Raw genomic sequence first — 19,516 nt, forward strand, 5'->3', positions numbered from 1 at the left:
CCGCAAACCAGGTAGACAGGACAGCTACAAATACCTGGGGATCCTGCAGGCACATGGAAGCCACGAGTACCTCCAAAGAGTGAGACAGGTCCTAAAAGGGCAGCTGAATAGGAAGAACAAGATCACAGCCATCAACCAGTCATCAGATACCCAGCCGTAACAGTGTTCTGGCCAAGGAACGAACTGGAAGCAGCTGACATCAAGACCCAGAAACTACTAACTGCTTACATCCAAAGTCCAACGTTGATCCATTGTACACCCGCCGGCATAAAGGAGGATGGGGACTTGGTGGATGTATCAAGGCCAGAGTCCTGGAAGAAATGCAAACCATCCATGAGTATGTCAGGAAGATGGCCCTAAAGGATGACCTGCTCGGAGAATACCTCAGACAGCAGGCAGGGGACATGGAGGTGTGTGAAGCAGATCCAGAGGCAATGGCAGGACAAGCCATCGCCAGATATCAGAGGTGGCTGACATAAGAAAGTCCTACCAATTGCAGGAAATGGAGGAATTGCTCGTGGCAGGACAAGAACAGACGCGAAGCACAAGAGCGATAGAAGCAGGGGTCTATCACACCAGACAAGACCCAAGGTGCAGAGTGTACGCTGAAACCATCCAGCACAGAGTAGCAGGGTACAAGATGGAGGCAGGGACAGCATTCACTGAATGGCACAACCAAGTTGCAGGAATTGTGTACAGGAAAATCTGCGCTGAGTGTGGATCGGACACTCCCCAGTCCAAATGGGAAACACCGGAGAAGGTAGTGGAGATTGACAGAGCAAAGATCCAGTGGGACTTCCAAATACAGACTGATAAGCAGGTACAGCCAACCAACCAGACATAGTAATACTGGACAAGGAACAGAAGAAAGCAAAAGTAATCGATGTGGCAATCCGGAATATCAGAAACATCAGGAAGAAACGATATGAGAAGCTGGAGAAATACCAGGGCTTGAAAGAGCAGATAGAAAGGATGTGGAAGGTTAAAACCAGATGGTAATGGGGGCACTTGGACCTGTGACACCTGGACTGGGACAGTGGCTCCAACAAATCCCGGGAATACCGTTTGAGATCTCCGAACAGACGGGTGCACTATTAGGAACAGCAAGGATGCTGTGCCGAACCCTCAAACTCCCAGGCCTCTGATAGAGGATCTGCGATCGAGGGAAAAATACACACCGTATACACCACCCATAAGGGGTGAGGATAAAAAATGTTCTGCGGCAATACATAAAATACAATTATAAATTATAATAAGGAATATATAAGATAAGTGTAAAAGAGCAAAATAGTGAGGTAGTTTTAAACGCAAGAAATCCTCCAACACTTCAGCTCTCAGCTTGGATGGGACAACAACTCTCAATTCCCACACAAGGCAACCTCTGTCAAGGGCAAGTTCATCCTGGTGGGGGTAAAAATGGGGAAACTGTAGTTTCTGCTGCACATTCCAGCTATTTCGTGTAGACCTGGGAGAACGTGGGGTATTTGCTGATTTCCCTTTGGATCATTTCTGCCGTAAAGAGCATTCATTGAACGTGAGAGGGGGTAGGATCAAAGGGGAATTGAGGGGCAAGTTTTTTACTCAGAGAGTGGGGAATGTCTGGAATATGTGGCCTGGTATGGTGGAAGAGGCAAATACATTAGAGGCTCTTAAGAGATGTGTGGACAGGCACGTGGACGTAAGGAAGATGGAGGGATATGGATGTTGTGTAGGTGGGAGAGATTAATTTATGGGGGTTTTTGATTTGCCTTTAAGCTGGTTTAGCACAACATTGCTGGCTGTAGGGCCATTCCTGTGCTGTACTGTTCTATGTACTATGTAATACGAAGATTTCTGATTAGCATTATGGAGGAACATTGAAGGGTGTGTCCTCTTTTGTAAATTTTTCAGTTATTTCCTTTTCCCAAGGGTAAATGGGACAATCCATGAGCATTTCCATGATTAGTCATCCTCTTGAATTCGATATATATGAAGGGTAAAAAAGAGATGAGAGTGGACTTGGGACAGCTGGGAGATGAAGCTGCAGAGATAATGGAGAACAAAGAAATGGCCAATGAACTGAATAACTATTTTGTGTCAGTCTTCACCGTGGGAGACACCAGCAAAATGCCAGAAATCTGAGGGCATCAGGGGCAGAATTGAGTATAGTTGCTATTACTAAGGAGAAGGTGTTTGTGAAGCTGAGGTCTGAAGTCACCTCGACCAGATGGACTGCACCTCAGGGTTGTGAAAGAGGTAGCTGAAGAGATTGTGGCAGCGTTAATCATGACCCATCAGGCATCACCAGATTCTGGAATGGTTCCGGAGGACTGGAAAATTATAATTGCACTCCTCTCTTTAAAATGGGAGGGAAGCAAAAGAGAGGAGTTTATAGTCTGGTTAGCCTACTTCAGTGGTCGGCAAGATGATGGAGGATTTTGGGGTATTTGGAGAAGAAGAAGAAGAAGAAGAAAGCACTTAACTCCAAGTGGAGTCATCAGGATGTAGTTGTGATGGTGTTTTTTTTAGCAGGCTTTCTTATTTTTATAAGGCTGAGTTGCTAGCTCGACGCTCAACCCAGCACGGATGGAAAGCATGCAATGGAGCTGGCTGGATTCAAACTTGGGAGCCTTCACTCCGAAGTCCGGTGCTGAGGCCACTACACCACCAGCTGGCCAGGTATTTGGAGGCACACGGTAAAATAGGCCAATTAAGGAGAAATCTTGCTTGCCAGATGTATTGGAATTCTTTGAGGAAATAGCAAGCAGTAAAGACAGAGGAGAGCCAGTGGATGTTGCTTACTTGGGTTTTTAGACTTTTAACAAGCTGCCATATGTGAGCTGCTAAACAAAATAAGAGCCTGTAGGACTGCAGGGAAGATACTAGTGTGGATAGAAGAGTGGTTTGACTGACAAGGCAAAGAGTAGGGCTAAAGACGGTCTTTTCAGATCGAGTGGTTTTCTGCAGCAATTGTTGTTGTGTTTGCTATTTTTCACTTTATATATTAATGATCTAGATGGTGATGGAAATCGATGGCTTTGCAGCCAAGTTTGTAGATCATATGAGCGGCAGGTAGTGTTGAGGAAGCAAGGGGTCAACAGAAGGCCTTAGAAAAATTAGGAGAAAGGGCAGAGAAGTGGCAGATGGAATAGGGAAGTGTATGGTCACGCACTTTGGTAGAAGGAATAAAGGTGTAGGCATTTTCTTAATGGGGAGGGAATTCAGAAATTGCAGGTACATAGGGACTTAGGATTCCTGGTGCAGGATGCTAAAGGTTAATTTGCAGATTAGGTTGGTAGTAAGGAAGGCAAATGCATTGTTAGCATTAATCTTCCACAGAATGAGAGGATAAAAGCAAGGGTGTAATGCTGAGACTTTATAAGGCACTGGTCACACCACGCTTGTTGTATTGTGAGCAGTTTCTGGCCCCATATCTAAGAAAGGATATGCTGGCATTGGAGAGGGTCCCGATGAGGTTTACAAGAATGGTCCCAGAAATGGAAGCATTAATGTTTGATGCCTCTGGGCTGGTACTCACTGGAATTCAGTAGAATGAGGGGTAATCTTTGAAACCTATCGAATGTTGAAAGCAACATACACAAAATGCTGGTGGAACGCAGCAGGTCAGGCAGCATCTATAGGGAGAAGCGCTGTCGACGTTTTGGGCGGAGACCCTTCGTCAGGACTCGGTCCGAAACGTCAACAGCGCTTCTCCCTATAGACGCTGCCTGACCTGCTGCGTTCCACCAGCATTTTGTGTGTGTTGCTTGAATTTCCAGCATCTGCAGATATCCTCATGTTTGAATATTGAAAGACATAGATAGAGTGGACTTAAGAGGATGTTTCAAATAGTGTGTGAGTCCACTACCAGAGGGCACAGCCTCAGAACAGAAGGACGTCGCTTTGGAACAGAGATGAGGACAGATTTGCAGAAGGTGGTGAATCTGTGGAATTCAATGGCAGAGATGGTTGTAGAGTATATTTAAAGCAGAATTGATAGATTCTTGATTAGTAAGTGCATCAAAGATTAGGGGGAAATGGCAGGAGAATCCTATTGAGAAGGAAAATAAACCAGCAATTCTCTAATAGCGGAGCAAACTCGGCAGACCGAATGGCCCAATTCTGCTTCTATGGCTTATGGTGTTCTAGTTAATTTATGTTTTTCTGATAAATGTTGTGTACTTTATGCTATATGCTTGTGATGCAGCTGCAACTAAATCTTTGTGCACATCATAAACACAAGAGATTCTGCAGGTGCTGGAAATCCAAAACAACGCATACTAAATGCTGGAGGAAGTCAGGTCTGGCAGCATCTATGGAAAGGAATAAACAGTTGATTTTCAAGGCGAGGCCAGACAATTATAACCTTGATTTTGACTTTTTGAGTTTTATTTCTCTTTGGCATTAGGTCTCTAGATGCATATTCACACATTTTGTGTATCTGAATTTTATCCTTTTCTGTTGGTAAATGGTCAGGAGAAAATCAGAATGTATTTTAATCGCTCGACGTAACTCATTGGTTGCTGAATAGTTGAACACTTATGAAAAGTACATTTCTCTGCATTGCACTTGCAGATGTAACTTGTAAATTGGTTTATTGTTGTCACAATTACAGTAGAGTGAAAAGCTTTGTTTTCATGCCATCCATACAGTGTTCGTTACATTAGTGTGTCAAGGCGATACAAGGGAAAACAGTAACAGAAACAATATAGAGTGTTACAGAGAAAATGCAGCGCTGTCAGACGGTGGTGCAGGCTTATGACGTGGTAGATTGAGGTCAAACGTCCATCTTATCATCTAGGGGACCATTCAATAGTCTTGTAACAACAGGATGGATAGCATCCTTGAGTCTGCTGGCACATGCTTTCAGGCTTTTGTATCTTCCTGATGGAAGAAGGGGAGAAGAAAGGTGTAGGCAGGATTTTTGATGATGTTGGCTGTTTTACTGGGACAGCCGAGAGTGTAGACAGAGTTCATTTAGGGGAGGCTGCTTATTGTGGTATCCTGAGCCCTGTCCACAACTCTCTGCAGTTTCTTGTGATTTGGGGCAGAATAGTTGCCACACCAAACTCTTGTGGTCAAACCACGATGCATGTGGGTATGATGCACCAATAAAAACTGGTGAAGTCACAGGGGACGTGCCAAGTTTCTTCAGCTTTCTGAGGAAGAAGAACCACTAGTGAGCTTTCTTCACTGCGGTGTCACCGTAGTTAGACCAGGACTGGTTCACTCCTTGGAGCTTGATGCTCTCGGGTCTCTCAGCCTCAGCACTGTTGATGTAAACAGGAGGGTGTGCACTGTTCCCCTTCGTGAAGCCGCTTTGTTTTGCTTGACATTAAGGCTGTTGTCATAACATCATATCGCTAGGCTGTCTATTACCTGTGCTTTGACTCATCATGATTTGAGATCCAGCCCTTAATGATGGTGTCATCTGCAAACTTGCAGTCAGAGTCAGAGCAGAATCTGGTCACACAATCATGAGTGTACAAGGAGTTGAGGTCGCAGCCTTTTGGGGCACCGGTGTTGAGGATAATCATTCCCTACTTATTGTGGTCAGTTGCTCAGCAAGTCAAGGATCCAGCTGCAAAGGGGTGTGTTGAGTCCAGGGTTTATTTACAGAGCCTATAAACAGTATTCGCAGCCCCTCCTGGAAGTTTTTATGTTTTATTGTCTTACAACATTGAATCACAGTAGATTTAATTTTTTTGACACTGATCAACAGAAAGAGAGTCTTTCATGTCAAAGTGAAAACAGATCTCCACAAAGTGATCTGAATTGATTACAAGTATAAAGCACAAAATAATTGATTGCATTATTATTCACCCTCTTCAAGTCCTTGTTTTTTAGATGCACCTTTGGCGGCAATTATAGCCTTCTGCCTTTGTGGAGAGATCTCTTTCAGTTTCGCACATCGGGACACTGCAATTTTTCCTCATTCTTCTGTACAAAACTGCGCAAGCTCTGTCAGATTGCATGGGATTGTGAGTGGCCAGCTCTTTCCAAGTCCAATCACAAATTCTCAATTGGGTTGAGGTTTGGAGTCTGACTTGGCACTCCAGAACATTAATTTTGTTGTTTTTAAGCCACTCCTGTGTAGCTTTGGCTTTATGCTTGCTGGAAAACAGATCTTCTCTCAAGCCGCAGTTCTCTTGTAGACTGCATCAGGTTTTCCTCCAGGATTTCCCTGCATTTTGCTGCATTCATTTTACCTTCTACCTTCACAAACCTTCCACGATCTGCTGCAGTGAAGCATCCCCACAGCACAATGCAGCCACTGCCATGTCTCTCGTTAGGGATGGTCTGTTTTTGATGATGTGCATAGTGTTTAGTCTGATAGCCAAAAAGCCCTATTTTGCTTTTGTCAAACCATAGAACCACATTCTAGCTGACTTCAGAGTCTCCTACATGCCTTCTGGCAAACTCTGTTCGGGTTTTCATGAGAGTATTTTTCAACAATGGCTTTCTTTGCCACACTCCTGTCGAGCTGCGTCTGGTGAAGCACGCGGGCAACGGTTGTTTTATGCGTAGTCTCTCCTATCACAGCTGTTGGAGCTTGTAACTCCTCCAGAGTTGTCGTAGGTCTCTTGGTGGCCTCCCTCACTAGTCCCCTTCTTGCACGGTCACTCAGTTTTTGAGGACGGCCTGCTCCAGGCAGATTTACAGCAGAGCCATACTCTTTCCATTTCTTGATGATTGACTTAACTGTACTCCAAGGGATATTCAGTGACTTAGAAATTTTCTTGTATCCACCTCCTGACTTGTGCTTTTCAATAACCTTTACGTGGAGTTGCTTGGAGTGTTCTTTTGTCTTCATGGTGTAGTTTTTGCCAGGATACTGACTCACCAGCAGTTGGACCTTCCAGATACAGGTGTATTTTTACTACAATCAATTGAAACACCTTGACTGCACACAAGGTGATCTCCATTTAACTAACTATGTGACTTATGAAACTAATTGGTTGCACCATTGATAATTTGTGTCATATTAAAGGGGGTAAATACTAGGCAGTCAATTATTTTGTGTTTTAAATCTATAATTAATTTAGATCACATTTTAGAAATCTGTTTTCACTTTGATACATAAGAGTCTTTTTCTGTTGATCAGTGTCAAAAAAGCCAAATTAAGTCTACTGTGATTCAATGTTGTAAAACAATAAAACACGAAAACTTCCGGGGTGGGGGGGGTGAATACTTTATATAGGCATTGTATTTATGTAGAAATATAGTGCAGAATAGGCCCTTCTGCCTCTTCACGCTATGATGCTCCAGCAATTCCCAACAACTCTGATTTAACCCTAACCTAATCATGGGACAATTTACAATGACCACTTAACCGACCCGGTACATCTTTGGATTGTGGGAGGAAACCAGAGGAATTGGGGAAAACCAATGAATTCCACAGGGAGGACGTACTCCTTACAGATTGAACTTTGACCTCCAATGCCCTACAGCACTAAATGCTATGTAAGACATTTTCTCCTAAATTTAAAGCTCATGCTTAAAATGGATTTGTCATATTCATTCCTGTGGTTGTTGAATGCATGTTTTGGATAACATTACACCAATGAGAGCCTTGCTTTTGGTCTGTGGTTGATGAGACGGAAATAGCTGCATCCAGAGAATATGTTCCAGATGGTAAGACTGCAAGGGGCGACAGGTTATATTGAAGGTATGCGAAGCCCAAATTAGTCCACACCTAGTGAACTGTGAATTGATCAGGCCTCCAGACCCTAGAAAGGAAACAGTGACCTGGAGAGTATTATCTAAAAGTTGAAACCAGAGCTTTCAGAAATGAATACTTATTCATGGAAAGCTGGGTAAAAGTATGTAACTCACTTCAAATGGCAAATGAAGTTATGAAACTTTGTCAGGTTTCTAGCAGTTTATTTACCTTGGATACTGAGGAATGTGATACTTCATGGGTGCTAAACAGCAAGAGCAACGTTGGACAGCTAAGTGACCTGTTAATCAACACATCAGGTTACACCTCTGCAGACTTGGTCGTTGATGATACTGGACAATAAATAGGAGGAAGATGCTCCAAGTTCGATGGTGGGTAGCGTGCTGCCTGGAACTGCAGAAGGAAAGACGGAAATATTCAGAGCCACGTTCAGTGAATGGTGAATAAATTATTCGGTGAATAAATGACCTATCTCAGCTGCCTCCCAAGATCCCCTCCATCACCGATGCCACTCTACAGCCAACTTGATTCACACCATAAGAGTTCAAGGAATGGTTGGCAGGACTAGATATGGCAAAGGCTCTGTGACCATGTAACATCTCAAGCTGTTCGTTCATTCGTTAGGCTGTGTCATATGGCATGGGTGATCATGGTCTTTCCATGGCTATGATGGTCCTTGGCAAATTTTTCTGCAGAAGTGCCTCCTCCTGGGATCTTGGTATTGGTTTTGTAATTGTGACTGTAATAAGTTACAGAGAAAAGCTTGTCTTGCATACGGTTCATGCAGGTCATACGGTGCACAGAGGGAGAACGATGTAAAACAGTAACAAAGTGGAATTAGAAAGATTGCAAGTAAGCAATGAAGTGCAAGGTCATGACGAGATGCTGTAGATTGTGAGGTCAGGAGTTCATCTTTACTGTACAGGAAGTCTGTTCACAATAGCGAGATGTCAGCTGTCCTCCAGCCTGGTGGAAAGTACTTCCAGGCTTTTGTATGAAGAATTTGATGCTGGCTGCTTTACTAACGCAGCAAAAAGTACAGAGGGGAGGCTGACATGGTGAGCTGGATCCACAATTCTCTGCAGTCTCACAGGCAGAGCGGTTGTTGTTGTACCAAGCTGTTACGCATCTAGATAGGATGCTTTTCATGGTATGTTGATTAAAAATTGGTAAGCTGCAGAACGGGAAACAGTGCTACAGAATTAGCAGTGCCTCCAGCCAGCTTGTTTCAGTAGAGTTAGAAGATGATATGGAAAATTGCCCAGGGATATCTGGGCTAACACAAGCTCCAATAAAGCAAATTTCCCCCTAATTCCTTTCAAACATCGGCTCAGTGATGAAAGCTGTCATTATCAGTGTTGTTATCTCACTCAGCAGCTCTCCATTCACTCAGTGGCACCCTTCTCACTCGGCAGGGTAACACTTCCCCTTTCCCCCCCATTCGACAGGGTGGGACTCCCTCCCCCACTCGGCCCCCTTTATCTGCCCGAAATGTTCTCCTCTCCCAGCATCAGTGCCGAATGGCTACAGCATGTGTCACTTCCAAAATGCACCGAAGGGCTACGTTGACAGCACCTCCCAAAACTGCTACCTGCACCGTGGGCAAGTGCAGTAACATGCCATCTTGATTTGGAAATACTGTTGATTGTTGTTGGGTTTACACCACATAATGTTCCACCCAACGGTGCTGTGGAGAGTCCTCACTGTGACGGCTTCAGAAGTCCAAGAATCTGGCTCGCTGCCATCTTGCTGGGCATGATTTGGGATGGGGAGAAGGTGCTGCCAGGTCCTGAAAAATCAACTAGGGGTAGTGAGGGGCAAAGGCAGTTCAGGAGATGGATCCTTCATGTCTCTGAGGCTGGCACTACCTCATTACTTATTTATTTCTAATTCTCTTTAAAAGTATTTTTGCACTACTCATTTAATTTAATTTTATATATATGCTTCATATTTTTTCTTTACTATTATGTCTTGCATTGTACTGCTGCCGTAAAGACAGCAAATTTCACAACATACGCTGGTGATGTGAAACCTGATTCTGATGCAACAGCAGGAATTTTGCTTGCTGCATTTCTGTGTTGTATGTAGTCTCCTCCCCCACCTCCTCCATTAGGAGGAAGAGGCAAGAAGGCTACATGCCCACCAAACTCAAAGATAACCTCTATCCTGTTGCTCTAAGACTCTCGAATGGATCTCTTGTACAACAGCGATGGGCTCCTGATCTTATCGGTTGCCCAGTAGTGGCCGTTGCACTTCGTTAGTCTGGCTGTTCAATTCTTTCTCTGTAACTATAATACTGTACCTGGCATCTGTGTTTTTTTAAACCCTTTGTACTACTTTGAAATGTTTATGTGTGGAATGACCTGTCTGAATGGGATGCAAACAGAAGCTTTTCACTCTATCTCAGTACATATGACAAAAAATTACCATTGTGACCATCCATGGGATGAGAACTTAAGGGACAGGAGTAGCCCACTTGCCCCCTCAAGCCTGCCCCGTCTTTCCAAATGGTCATGGTTAATCTGACCCGGGTCTTAACTCCTATTTTATACTAGTTCCCCAAAACTATATCTTCAAATATTCGCAATCATCTTGCCTCTGTAATCCTCTGGGGCTGAGAGATCCACCAGCCCCTGTGCGATGGATCTTGGGGAGGTGTTGGGATGTTAGCAGAGGAGGAGATTTCCATTGGTGGACTCCTTGGTGCTTCCATGCAGTACTGTGGGAGTGCAGCACTGTCAGAAAAGGCATCTTTATGAAAGCAATGCTTATGGCAATTTTTGAGAAAGTAGCACAAAATAGGCTTGTCATAAATTTTACTATCATATGCATCTCTTTCAACATTCCCTCATGAATCACTGATCCTCTCTTCCTTGTCTACTAACCATTCCCTTTCTCACAAATGCAGTACCTCTTCCAATCCCACCATCCAGTGACCTAAACTGTCCTTTCAGCTGTAGCAGTGATTCTTTTAAGCCTTGAAAAGGTCTGGTTATGAAGTTGGCCTCCTCAATTTGGGTTTGATCCCACTTTGAACAGGGAATTAGCTGCTATCCTGTTGGAAAAGTTTGTAGTAAAGGAAGTGGTCCTTCGAGGACACTGGTTATTAGTTACAATGAACAACCTGTGAAACCAAATCATTCATTCGTAGTCAATAGCACTTTTGTTTAAAACTTTACTTCTGACTTGCAGCCTTTATAAACATGAATTTTTTTCATCCTCATGTCTTAGCTAATTCGATTTGAACGTGCAATGTTGAGTCAGATTCTCCAGATTCCAATTTAACCAAATCCTTCCTGTTTTCTTCTTTTCTGAGCCTATTAGTAGGCATCTAAGTCAAGGATGAAAATGTCCACTCTGGTTCTTTGCCCACAACCATTAGGAATGCAGAGTCTTCTGATCACCTCTCCTCCTCAAAGATGTCTTTCCACTGATGTCCTCAGTTCAATTCGCAGCCTTAACCTCGTGATTTTTATTTTGCTTATATTTTTTCACAACATTGAAGAAGGCCTCAAATAACAACAGAATGTGGCATAAATACTTTACAGGTCAGAAAGCATCTGTGGAAAGAAAAGGAGTTAATGCTAGGATCTTTCATCAGATTTGAGAAACAGAGGTAGTTGAGACGAGCAAGACAGTTCAGTGACTGGACTAATTCTGTCAGTTCTAATAAAGAATCAAAAATAAAAGGTTGGGGTTCAAATAATTGCTAGAGGATTACAAGGCAGATATTAGCTGGTCGGTGGTGTAGTGACATTGCACCGGACTGCGAGGTGAGTGGTCCCGGGTTCGAATCCAGCCAGCTCCTTGCACGCTTTCCATCTGTGCTGGGTTGAGCGTTGAGCTAGCAACTCATAAAAGAAAACGGACAAGTGCGGAAGAAACAGCAAGATTGCTGCCAGATGTGTCCCAAGGAATAACAATACAACAGGGCAGATAAGGAAAGGCCATCTTTCATATTGAGAGTGGTGGACGTCTGGAACTATTGGTCAGAAGGTTAGTATTGGCAGGAACACTCACCACAGTTGATGAGTGCCCAGTTTTCTACTTGAAGAGCCATGACCTGCACAGTTGGTGTAACGCTAGGATGAGGCTCCACTGTTCCAGAGACAAGATATCTTTACTCTGTTGTAAAATTCCTTTGATTCTGTGAACATTGTTGACAAGTCGCCATTTAAACAATTCAGGAGTCTGAATTACTTGGAGATGTTTTCCAGAGGTCGCGAAAGGTTTAGTAGACATCCAGCACTTGCATCTGTCTTGGACCTTGTGCTTTCCAGGGAACTGAAGAGCTGAAGTAGGTGAAAGGTTGAGAGGTTCCAACTAGTTGGAGTGGCTGGTGCTTGGTTAAGGGCCAGTCTTATTCTTGGAAAAACAATAGGGTTGCTATGGAAAGTGTGCAGCAATGATTTGTGGGCTGGTTCCAGGGCTGGTGGTTTGCTGTTTGAGGAAGGACCTGCATGAAGAGCACTACGGCTGGTAGAGCTGCTGCCTCACAGGTCCAGGCACCCTGGTTCACTGTGTGGAGTTTGTACGTTCTCCCCGTGACTGGGTGAGTTTTGGCCGCATACTGCAGCTTCCTTCCACAACCCAAAGATGTGCTGCTTGGTGAGTTGGGAAACCACTGTAAATTGACCCTGGTGTGGGAGGGGGGGGGTGGTAGAACATGGGGGAATTGATAGGAATGTGGACAGGGTTGGAAAAAAAGCAGGATTGATGCAGAATTAATGATAAAGAGGTTGTTGATTGTCGGTACAGACTCGATGGGCTGAAGGGCCTGTTTTTATGCTGTATGACTTTATAATGGGGATGATGCAGGCTCATCTCTCCATTTGCTTGATACTGTTGAACTTGGGAAAGTAATGTAAATGTGTGTGTACACACCTTCCTCCTGATGTCTGTCACCATATTCACAGAGCAAAATGGTTAGAGCCTGTGTTTGTGTAGTATCCCTTTTGCATGATTTGTCTTTTTTCTCTCAACACTTCGGCTGTTTGACGATCTTCTTTTGTTTTAATGGGTTCTATTGGTTTTTCTGTGGCTGCCCGTTAAGGAGACAAATCTCAAAGTTGTATAAAGTAGACTTTCTTTGATAATAAATGTACTTTGAGCTTTCATTTAATGAGGGAATCACTGAACTCTTTACAGCCAGTGAAACTTTAGCTTGCGCAGTTGACATATGGGAAATGCAGTAACGTTCTGCACACTCTAAAGTCCCACAGTACTAACCCTGCAATGAGCAAACCATCTGTTCTGGTTTGGAGGCAAATAACAGTCTTCTCAATGTCATCTTGGAGTCTTCCCTGATGTTTCTGCACAGTTCTGAGCAATGCTGTGCTGTGTTTCCATTGTACCTTCCAATGTATATGGATGCTCGATTCTGTACCATCTGCTCTCCCACGGAGAAGAGCCAGGGAGTTTTCCTGCCCTCTGTAGGACGTCTTACAGCCGTTACTGGTGAAACAGGTTACCCAGTTCCTTTCCTCATGGCAGATTGCAATGATTTGTCACATTTCCAACGTAGTGGCTGGATCTAAAATTTACTGCGTGAGGTGTGGCAGCAGAAGATGCTGGTTCTGCCTTTCCAGTTGAAAATTCCACCTCTGTTGCATTTATTACACAGCTGTTTCACTGTTTGTAAAGTGCTTTGTCACACCTCGTGTCAGGAATGGCGGATATACAACTACACATGCTAGTCAGTTTACATTTTGATTGCACTACCAGACACCAGGTAGAAGCTGCAAACGAGAAAGGATGTTTGTACTTGTATTTCTGAATAAATCCCCAAATCACAAACTACCCATAGCAAATCGTGGTAATATTCAATATATCAGCTTTGTTCCTGATAGAATGGAAGGTGCTGCATTTTTTCTTTGTTCAATCAGTGTGGGGCTGACATGTTTACACATTGCAACACGTACAGCCTTCTCCTTCCCACCCCCTGCCCCCTCCATCTTCAGTCCTGATGAAGGGTCTCGGCCGGAAACGTTGACTGTTCATTTCCACGGATGATGCCCGACCTGCTGAGTTCCTACAGCGTGTTGTGCGTGTTGCTTTGACCCCAGCATCTGCAGAGTACTTTGTGTTTACACATTGTTCTCCTGTTGCTGATTTTTCTTTTAGTTGAAGGTGTTGAAACAGCTTCCAATGAGGACATCAGCCTTGCATTATAAATATTGGTCAGAAATTCAAACTCGCTGTGCTTGCAGTCTGCGGGAGGGAGGGGGGAGAAGGCAGGCACAAGGCACTTCCCAAAGGAGTCAGGCTGCTAGTGGCTCTTCTGCTCTACTCACTGGAGCCTCAGGAAGAGCACCTTTTCATCCAATTCCCTATTGAAAATGTCCACCAGCAAGTGCATTTCTAGTTTTGGATAAGCAGACTGGTTTGAGGAGAGGTGAAATTTTTCATTTGCTCATTCTCTGTCTTTAATGTCGTCACAGATTGAAGAAGGAAGCAAAGCGGCTGCAGCAGGGAAGCTTCAGGTCGGAGATGAGTTGGTCAGCATCAACGACGTGGTCCTGACTGGCTTCAGGCAAGAGGCCATTTGGCTTGTGAAGGGGTCGCATCGAGTGCTAAAGATGGTGGTGAGGAGGTGAGGCATGAAACAGAGCCCGGGGGAATGATGTTCACTGCTCACTTTCAACAGTCCTAGCTGAAGAGGCTGGGGATGAGTTCAAAGTGAAAACTGCTGGAACCAATCACCAGGTGGAAAGGCCATTTTAATGGTTCCAAAACTCTAAGCAATCTTTGAGTTTTGAAGGTAGTTTCTGAATTTGAGACTGGTGGTTTAAGCTCTGTCACAAATATAACTCTAAAACAAACTTAACGCCTTTCTGGCGAGAAACTGACATGATGGAAAATGGAACATGAAAATCCATCCCACAAATGGTGTGAAACTTTTGTAGAAAATAGCAGTGGCTTTCCTTAAATTGATGAAGGTGCAGGGGATTTTTTTAAGAGGTATAATAATTATAGGTAGCAATCGGTACCTTTAATGTCAGAGAAATGTATACAATATACATCCCGAAATTCTTTTTCTTCTCAACCATCCACGAAAACGGGAGTGCCCAAAAGAATGAATGACAGTTAAACGTTAGAACCCCAAAGCACCCCCCTCCCACACACAAACAGCAGCAAGGCAACGACCCCCCCCCCACCAGCAAAAAAACATCAGCACCCTCCACTGAGTACTCAAGTGTGCAGCAAAGCATCAATAAAGACATAGACTTGCAGTACCCCAAAGACTACTCGTTCACTCGGTAATTTGACATACTACAGCCGCTCCCTCTCACTCTCTCCCCTCCCTCTCTCCCCCTTTCGCCCTCTCCCCCCCAATAAGGGAGAAAGAGATGTTCCCGTTTCACAGCAAGAGGGGAGACATAACAACTCGCTGTTTTGATTAAGGAGAGACATCTTCTCAGATGGATTTTTGGGTAGGGAATCTAGCAACAATTTAAGATAGCTGTAAAAAGAACCAGACAGGAGAGGAGATGAATGATTTTGTTTTACACAACATGCTGCTGAGGCAAAAAGCCTTGTGTTTATAATGTGCCTTTTTTTCTGGATGTTCCGAGCACTTTACAGCCAAGGAAGTACTTTTGAAGTATGGAGAACATTATAAAGTGGGACTCACAGAGACCCACATGTACTCACTAAGCTCCCATAACAAAAGTGTGTTGGAGACCAGGTAAGGTATTTTAGTAATGGGGATTGAGAGATAAACATTGGCTGGGGTATTGACAATTACATCCAGTGCTGCTCCAAAATGGCCTCATGGGGAATTTAAGCTCCTACTGATAAAGAAGAAATCATTGGTTCAAGTCTGACTCTAGAGACTTGAGTATGTAGTTTAGACTGGACATTACTGAGGGACTGTTGTATTGATCGACATTCTACCTTTTAGATGTAATGTTGGGAATAAACCATTTCATGATACTCTTTTGAAGAAGAGTAGGGTGTTGAATCAAGGACACAATTTATTTCTCACTAGACATCATTGAATGAATGGCCCAGCTGTTGCCATGTTGTTTGTGGACTGAGCATTGACCTGGCTCCAACATCACAGTGCTGGTAAAAGACCTCTCGTCGGCTATACGATGCTCAGGTGTGTTTGAGGCTGAGATGGTACCACATTAATGCATGTACCTGCCTCAGTTTGTGGTTGGTCACGGACCCAGTCCCGTAGCTTTAGTGCACAGGTTCAGTGGAGTGCTGAGGTGTTGGCTTCCAGTCTTCCTTTCTTTCTGGTGATTGCTTTGAAAGGCCCTGCTTTGTTATGGGCCTTCTTGTAAATCATTCATGGACGATATGCCGTGTACCTTTATTAAAGTGGAATGGATCCTAAATGAAGTGCACGATATTGTGTTACAGGAGGGAACAGTTTTCAATTTGGGTGTCACATTGCGAGCTATGCAGTGAAGCTATTTGGAAAAGGCTTTGCAGATCTGCAGAGCGTGGAATTGTTTGGTGCACTCTCATCTTGATGGGACTGTTCCCTTGATCCACGATTGTGACTGGATTAGAATGGAATTTCTACGGGAACATCTAAAGTGAGCCACATATTCACAAAGATGGCTTGCGACCACCTAAGGGTAATTAGTCATGGCCAATAAACATCAACCTTGCTACCAGTCCCTTCATTCCAGAAATATTCTATGTCAATAATTATTTTCCCACCCATTGTCCTCACTTGATGAACAGCGGCATCTTGATACTGCCGTTTTAAGCCCGTTATTTTACAGGCTACATAAGTCCCCAGTGATTTTATGCACTCCAGTACAATGCTTTGCTCTGGATTTTGACTTGATTTTGGGACATTTCCCAATAATTTATCATGTTTGATGATTCCTGAAATGTCCATAATCATCTGATGACAAATGTGTTTCAAAACATTACTTGAGGATCAAATGGTGAGCATGTGGTTTTCAAAGAGATATTCTCTCGAGAGGGTTCAACACCTCGTGGAAAGTAGAAGGAAAGAGAGGGATTTGTGCCTTTCACAAGTCCGAAGTGTTTTACATCCATCAGTGCTCTAGAGTAATGTGATCACAGTTGGAATGTAGGAAATAACTAATTAGCAAGCAGAAAACAATTCAGTAATGATCAGAAACCTATAAAGGTTGTCAACTGAAGGGTTAACATGGAAGGTATTGGAGGAACTTGGCGGTTCAGGCAGCATCTATGGACAGAAGTGGACAGTCGATGTTTCAGGTTGACCTCTTTCATCTGGGGGGGGGGGGTTATCCAAGTGGAATCTTTAGGTCACAGAGCTGGTGGGGCTTTGAAAGTTAGTGCCCTCAATGCACCAGGAGGCAAACCCTCTCCAGGTGATATTGCACAGAGGCCAAATAAACCTGTTACTTCCTTCCCCTTTGGGGGGTTGTTGACGCTGGGGCGAGTTGAACGTTTCAGAATGGAAGCTGATTGTTAGGAAGGAGAAGAATTGATGGGCTGTGGGAGCAAAGTTAGGCTGTCTTAAGGGGCTCTTGTCACTGAGCTGGGTGAGGTGTTATTGGGCAGGATGGTGGCACTGACTTTCATTGCCAAGAATGAAATGAAGGCTGAAAACTATGGAAACGGGGAGTTTAAACCATGCAAAGTGTTGGAAAGTATATTCACCGAGGCAGGGTTCTTTTCAAAATAGGGTCTAATTAAAACAGGTGTGGTGGGAAGGCTGTATCCCCATGGCATGAGATGCATTGTGCAAAACAAAGAGGCTGGGGAGATGGCTGTGTTGAAACCAAGTATTGGAGTGTGGGCAAAATCCGTGGTTGTCACAGTCCGGTGCGTGAACTTCACCGTGGGAGTGCCGCACTGAGGTAGTGGTGACGTGACATCGTGGTTCCTGCTCCTGAGCCCTCATGACTGTCAGTTTGAAAGGAGCTTGGAACACATGGGAGGAGGCTGGGGGGAAATGGAATGGAGAAGGGGGAGTCTTTGGGAGGAATTGGGTCAGCTGGATAACTTAGAGAAGGGTGAAAGTCAGAGATGAGAGATTGAACAACGGGGCTAGCTCATTGAAGAACATTATTACTAAACACTACTGTGTTTGTTCAAGAAAATACTTCCCTGGATCAAGGGCCAATCCAGTGCAGTGGGGCATGGGTAGGGCTGCTGTTTCACAGCACCAGTGACTCAGATTCGATCCTGCTCTCCGCCATTATGTGTGGAGTTTGCTTGTCCAAGGGGTCAGTGTGGACATGGTAGAGGATTACAAATACCTGGGGATATGAATTGACAATAAACTGGACCGGTTAAAGAACACTGAGGCTGTATACAAGAAGGGTCAGAGCTGTCTCTATTTCCTGAGGAGACTGAGGTCCTTTAACATCTGCTGGACGATGCTGAGGATGTTTCTACAAGGCTGTGGTGGCCAGTGCTATCATGTTTGGTGTTGTGTGCTGGGGCAGCAGGCTGAGGGTAGCAGACACCAACAGAATCAACAAACTCATTCGTAAGGCCAGTGATGTTATGGGGGTGGAACTGGACTCTCTGACGATGGTGTCTGAAAAGAGGATGCTGTCTAATCTTGGACAATGTCTCCCATCCACTCCATAATGTACTGGTTAGGCACAGGAGTACATTCAGTCAGAGACTCATTCCACCGAGATGTAACACTGAGCATCATAGGAAATCGTTCCTACCTGTGGCCGTCAAACTTTACAACTCCTCCCTTGGAGTGTCAGACACCCTGAGCCTATAGGCTGGTCCTGGACTTATTTCCATTTGGCATAATTTACTTATTATTATTTAATTATTTATGGTTTGTATTGCTGTATTTCGACACTGTTCTTGGTTGGTGCGACTGCAATGAAACCCAGTTTCCCTCGGGATCAGTAAAGTCTGTCTGTTTTCTTCTGGGGCCGTGCAGGTTTCTTTGGAGTGCTCAGGGCTCCTTGCACATCCCAATGATGTGCTGACAGGTTAACTGGGCGAGAGGTAGGTTGCTCAGGCTGGAGTTAGAATGTGCTTAGCAGATAAATGGGGGTAGGGAACTGATGGGGTTCTTCTGAGAGCCAGCACCAACTCAATGGGTTGAATGGTTTCCTTCTGTTCATAAGGAAACGTGTCTTTAAATTGTGGGGACGGCACAGTTTGCAATTGTTTGCATTTTGTTTAAAGCTTCTCAATGCCACTTGCAAACCGGGGCGACATATTCACCCTTCCTGATCCCAGGATAGCTTAAATCTTTAAATTTCCCTTCCTACTTACACAATACCTTCTTCAGTAGGAAGGGACATGTTTTTGGGTTGATAAGGAAAATCATGAGGTGCGAGTGGGGAAGGACTGAGGATTGATCTGCAGTAATGAACATTTTGTTTTCAAGTTGATGAGTTATTGCTGGTGAGCTGCCAGTGCTGCTCACTGGACTAATACGATTTGCATTGATCACTTGACTGAAAGGGTCCTGGATTGACTATCCCACAAGGCATGGAAGGAAGCAATCGAGTCTATGGCAGCTCACAGAGTTTTAGCATTCACCACTGACTTACTCTGTCTCCTATCTCCCCTGCAGTCCCACTGACTCTCCTCAGTTTCAATCACATTTGTACAGCACGTGGGCCAATTAACCTGCCAACCCCTCATGCCGCTGGGACGTGGGAGGAAACCCGTACACTCACTGGAATCCTGCATGCAGAACTGCGCCTGAGGTCAGGACTGAACCTAGGCTCTACTTTCCAAGGTGCTGTTCCTATGTCGATGTACAGTACACGTAGCTGCGAAAGGCAGTGGGTCTGAGGAAGGAGTGGAACTAAAAGACGTGTTTCTCCAAATGGTGAGAAACTGTTATTGATATATCAAAGGATGGGGGTATGCTGGATCACAAGAGAGCGAGAATGTAAACATGCAGGTAGG

General features: G+C 44.3%; 1 protein-coding gene across 10 annotated transcripts in view; it reads left to right on the top strand.

Moving 5' to 3' along the window:
- LOC132393113 (protein Shroom2-like) overlaps positions 1–19,516 on the top strand; it is a 241,546-nt gene that overhangs the window by 100,237 nt on the left and 121,793 nt on the right. For 9 of the 10 annotated variants that reach the window (XM_059967932.1, XM_059967930.1, XM_059967931.1 and 6 more), the window contains exon 2: positions 14,101–14,252. The exons of the other annotated variant lie outside the window; for it this stretch is intronic. In XM_059967932.1, the coding sequence (XP_059823915.1) occupies positions 14,101–14,252 (152 nt within the window). The remainder of the gene's footprint in view (positions 1–14,100; positions 14,253–19,516) is intronic. 10 annotated transcript variants of the gene reach the window in all.

Source organism: Hypanus sabinus, chromosome 4, assembly GCF_030144855.1.
Source record: "Hypanus sabinus isolate sHypSab1 chromosome 4, sHypSab1.hap1, whole genome shotgun sequence".
Taxonomy (NCBI): Eukaryota; Metazoa; Chordata; class Chondrichthyes; order Myliobatiformes; family Dasyatidae; genus Hypanus; species Hypanus sabinus.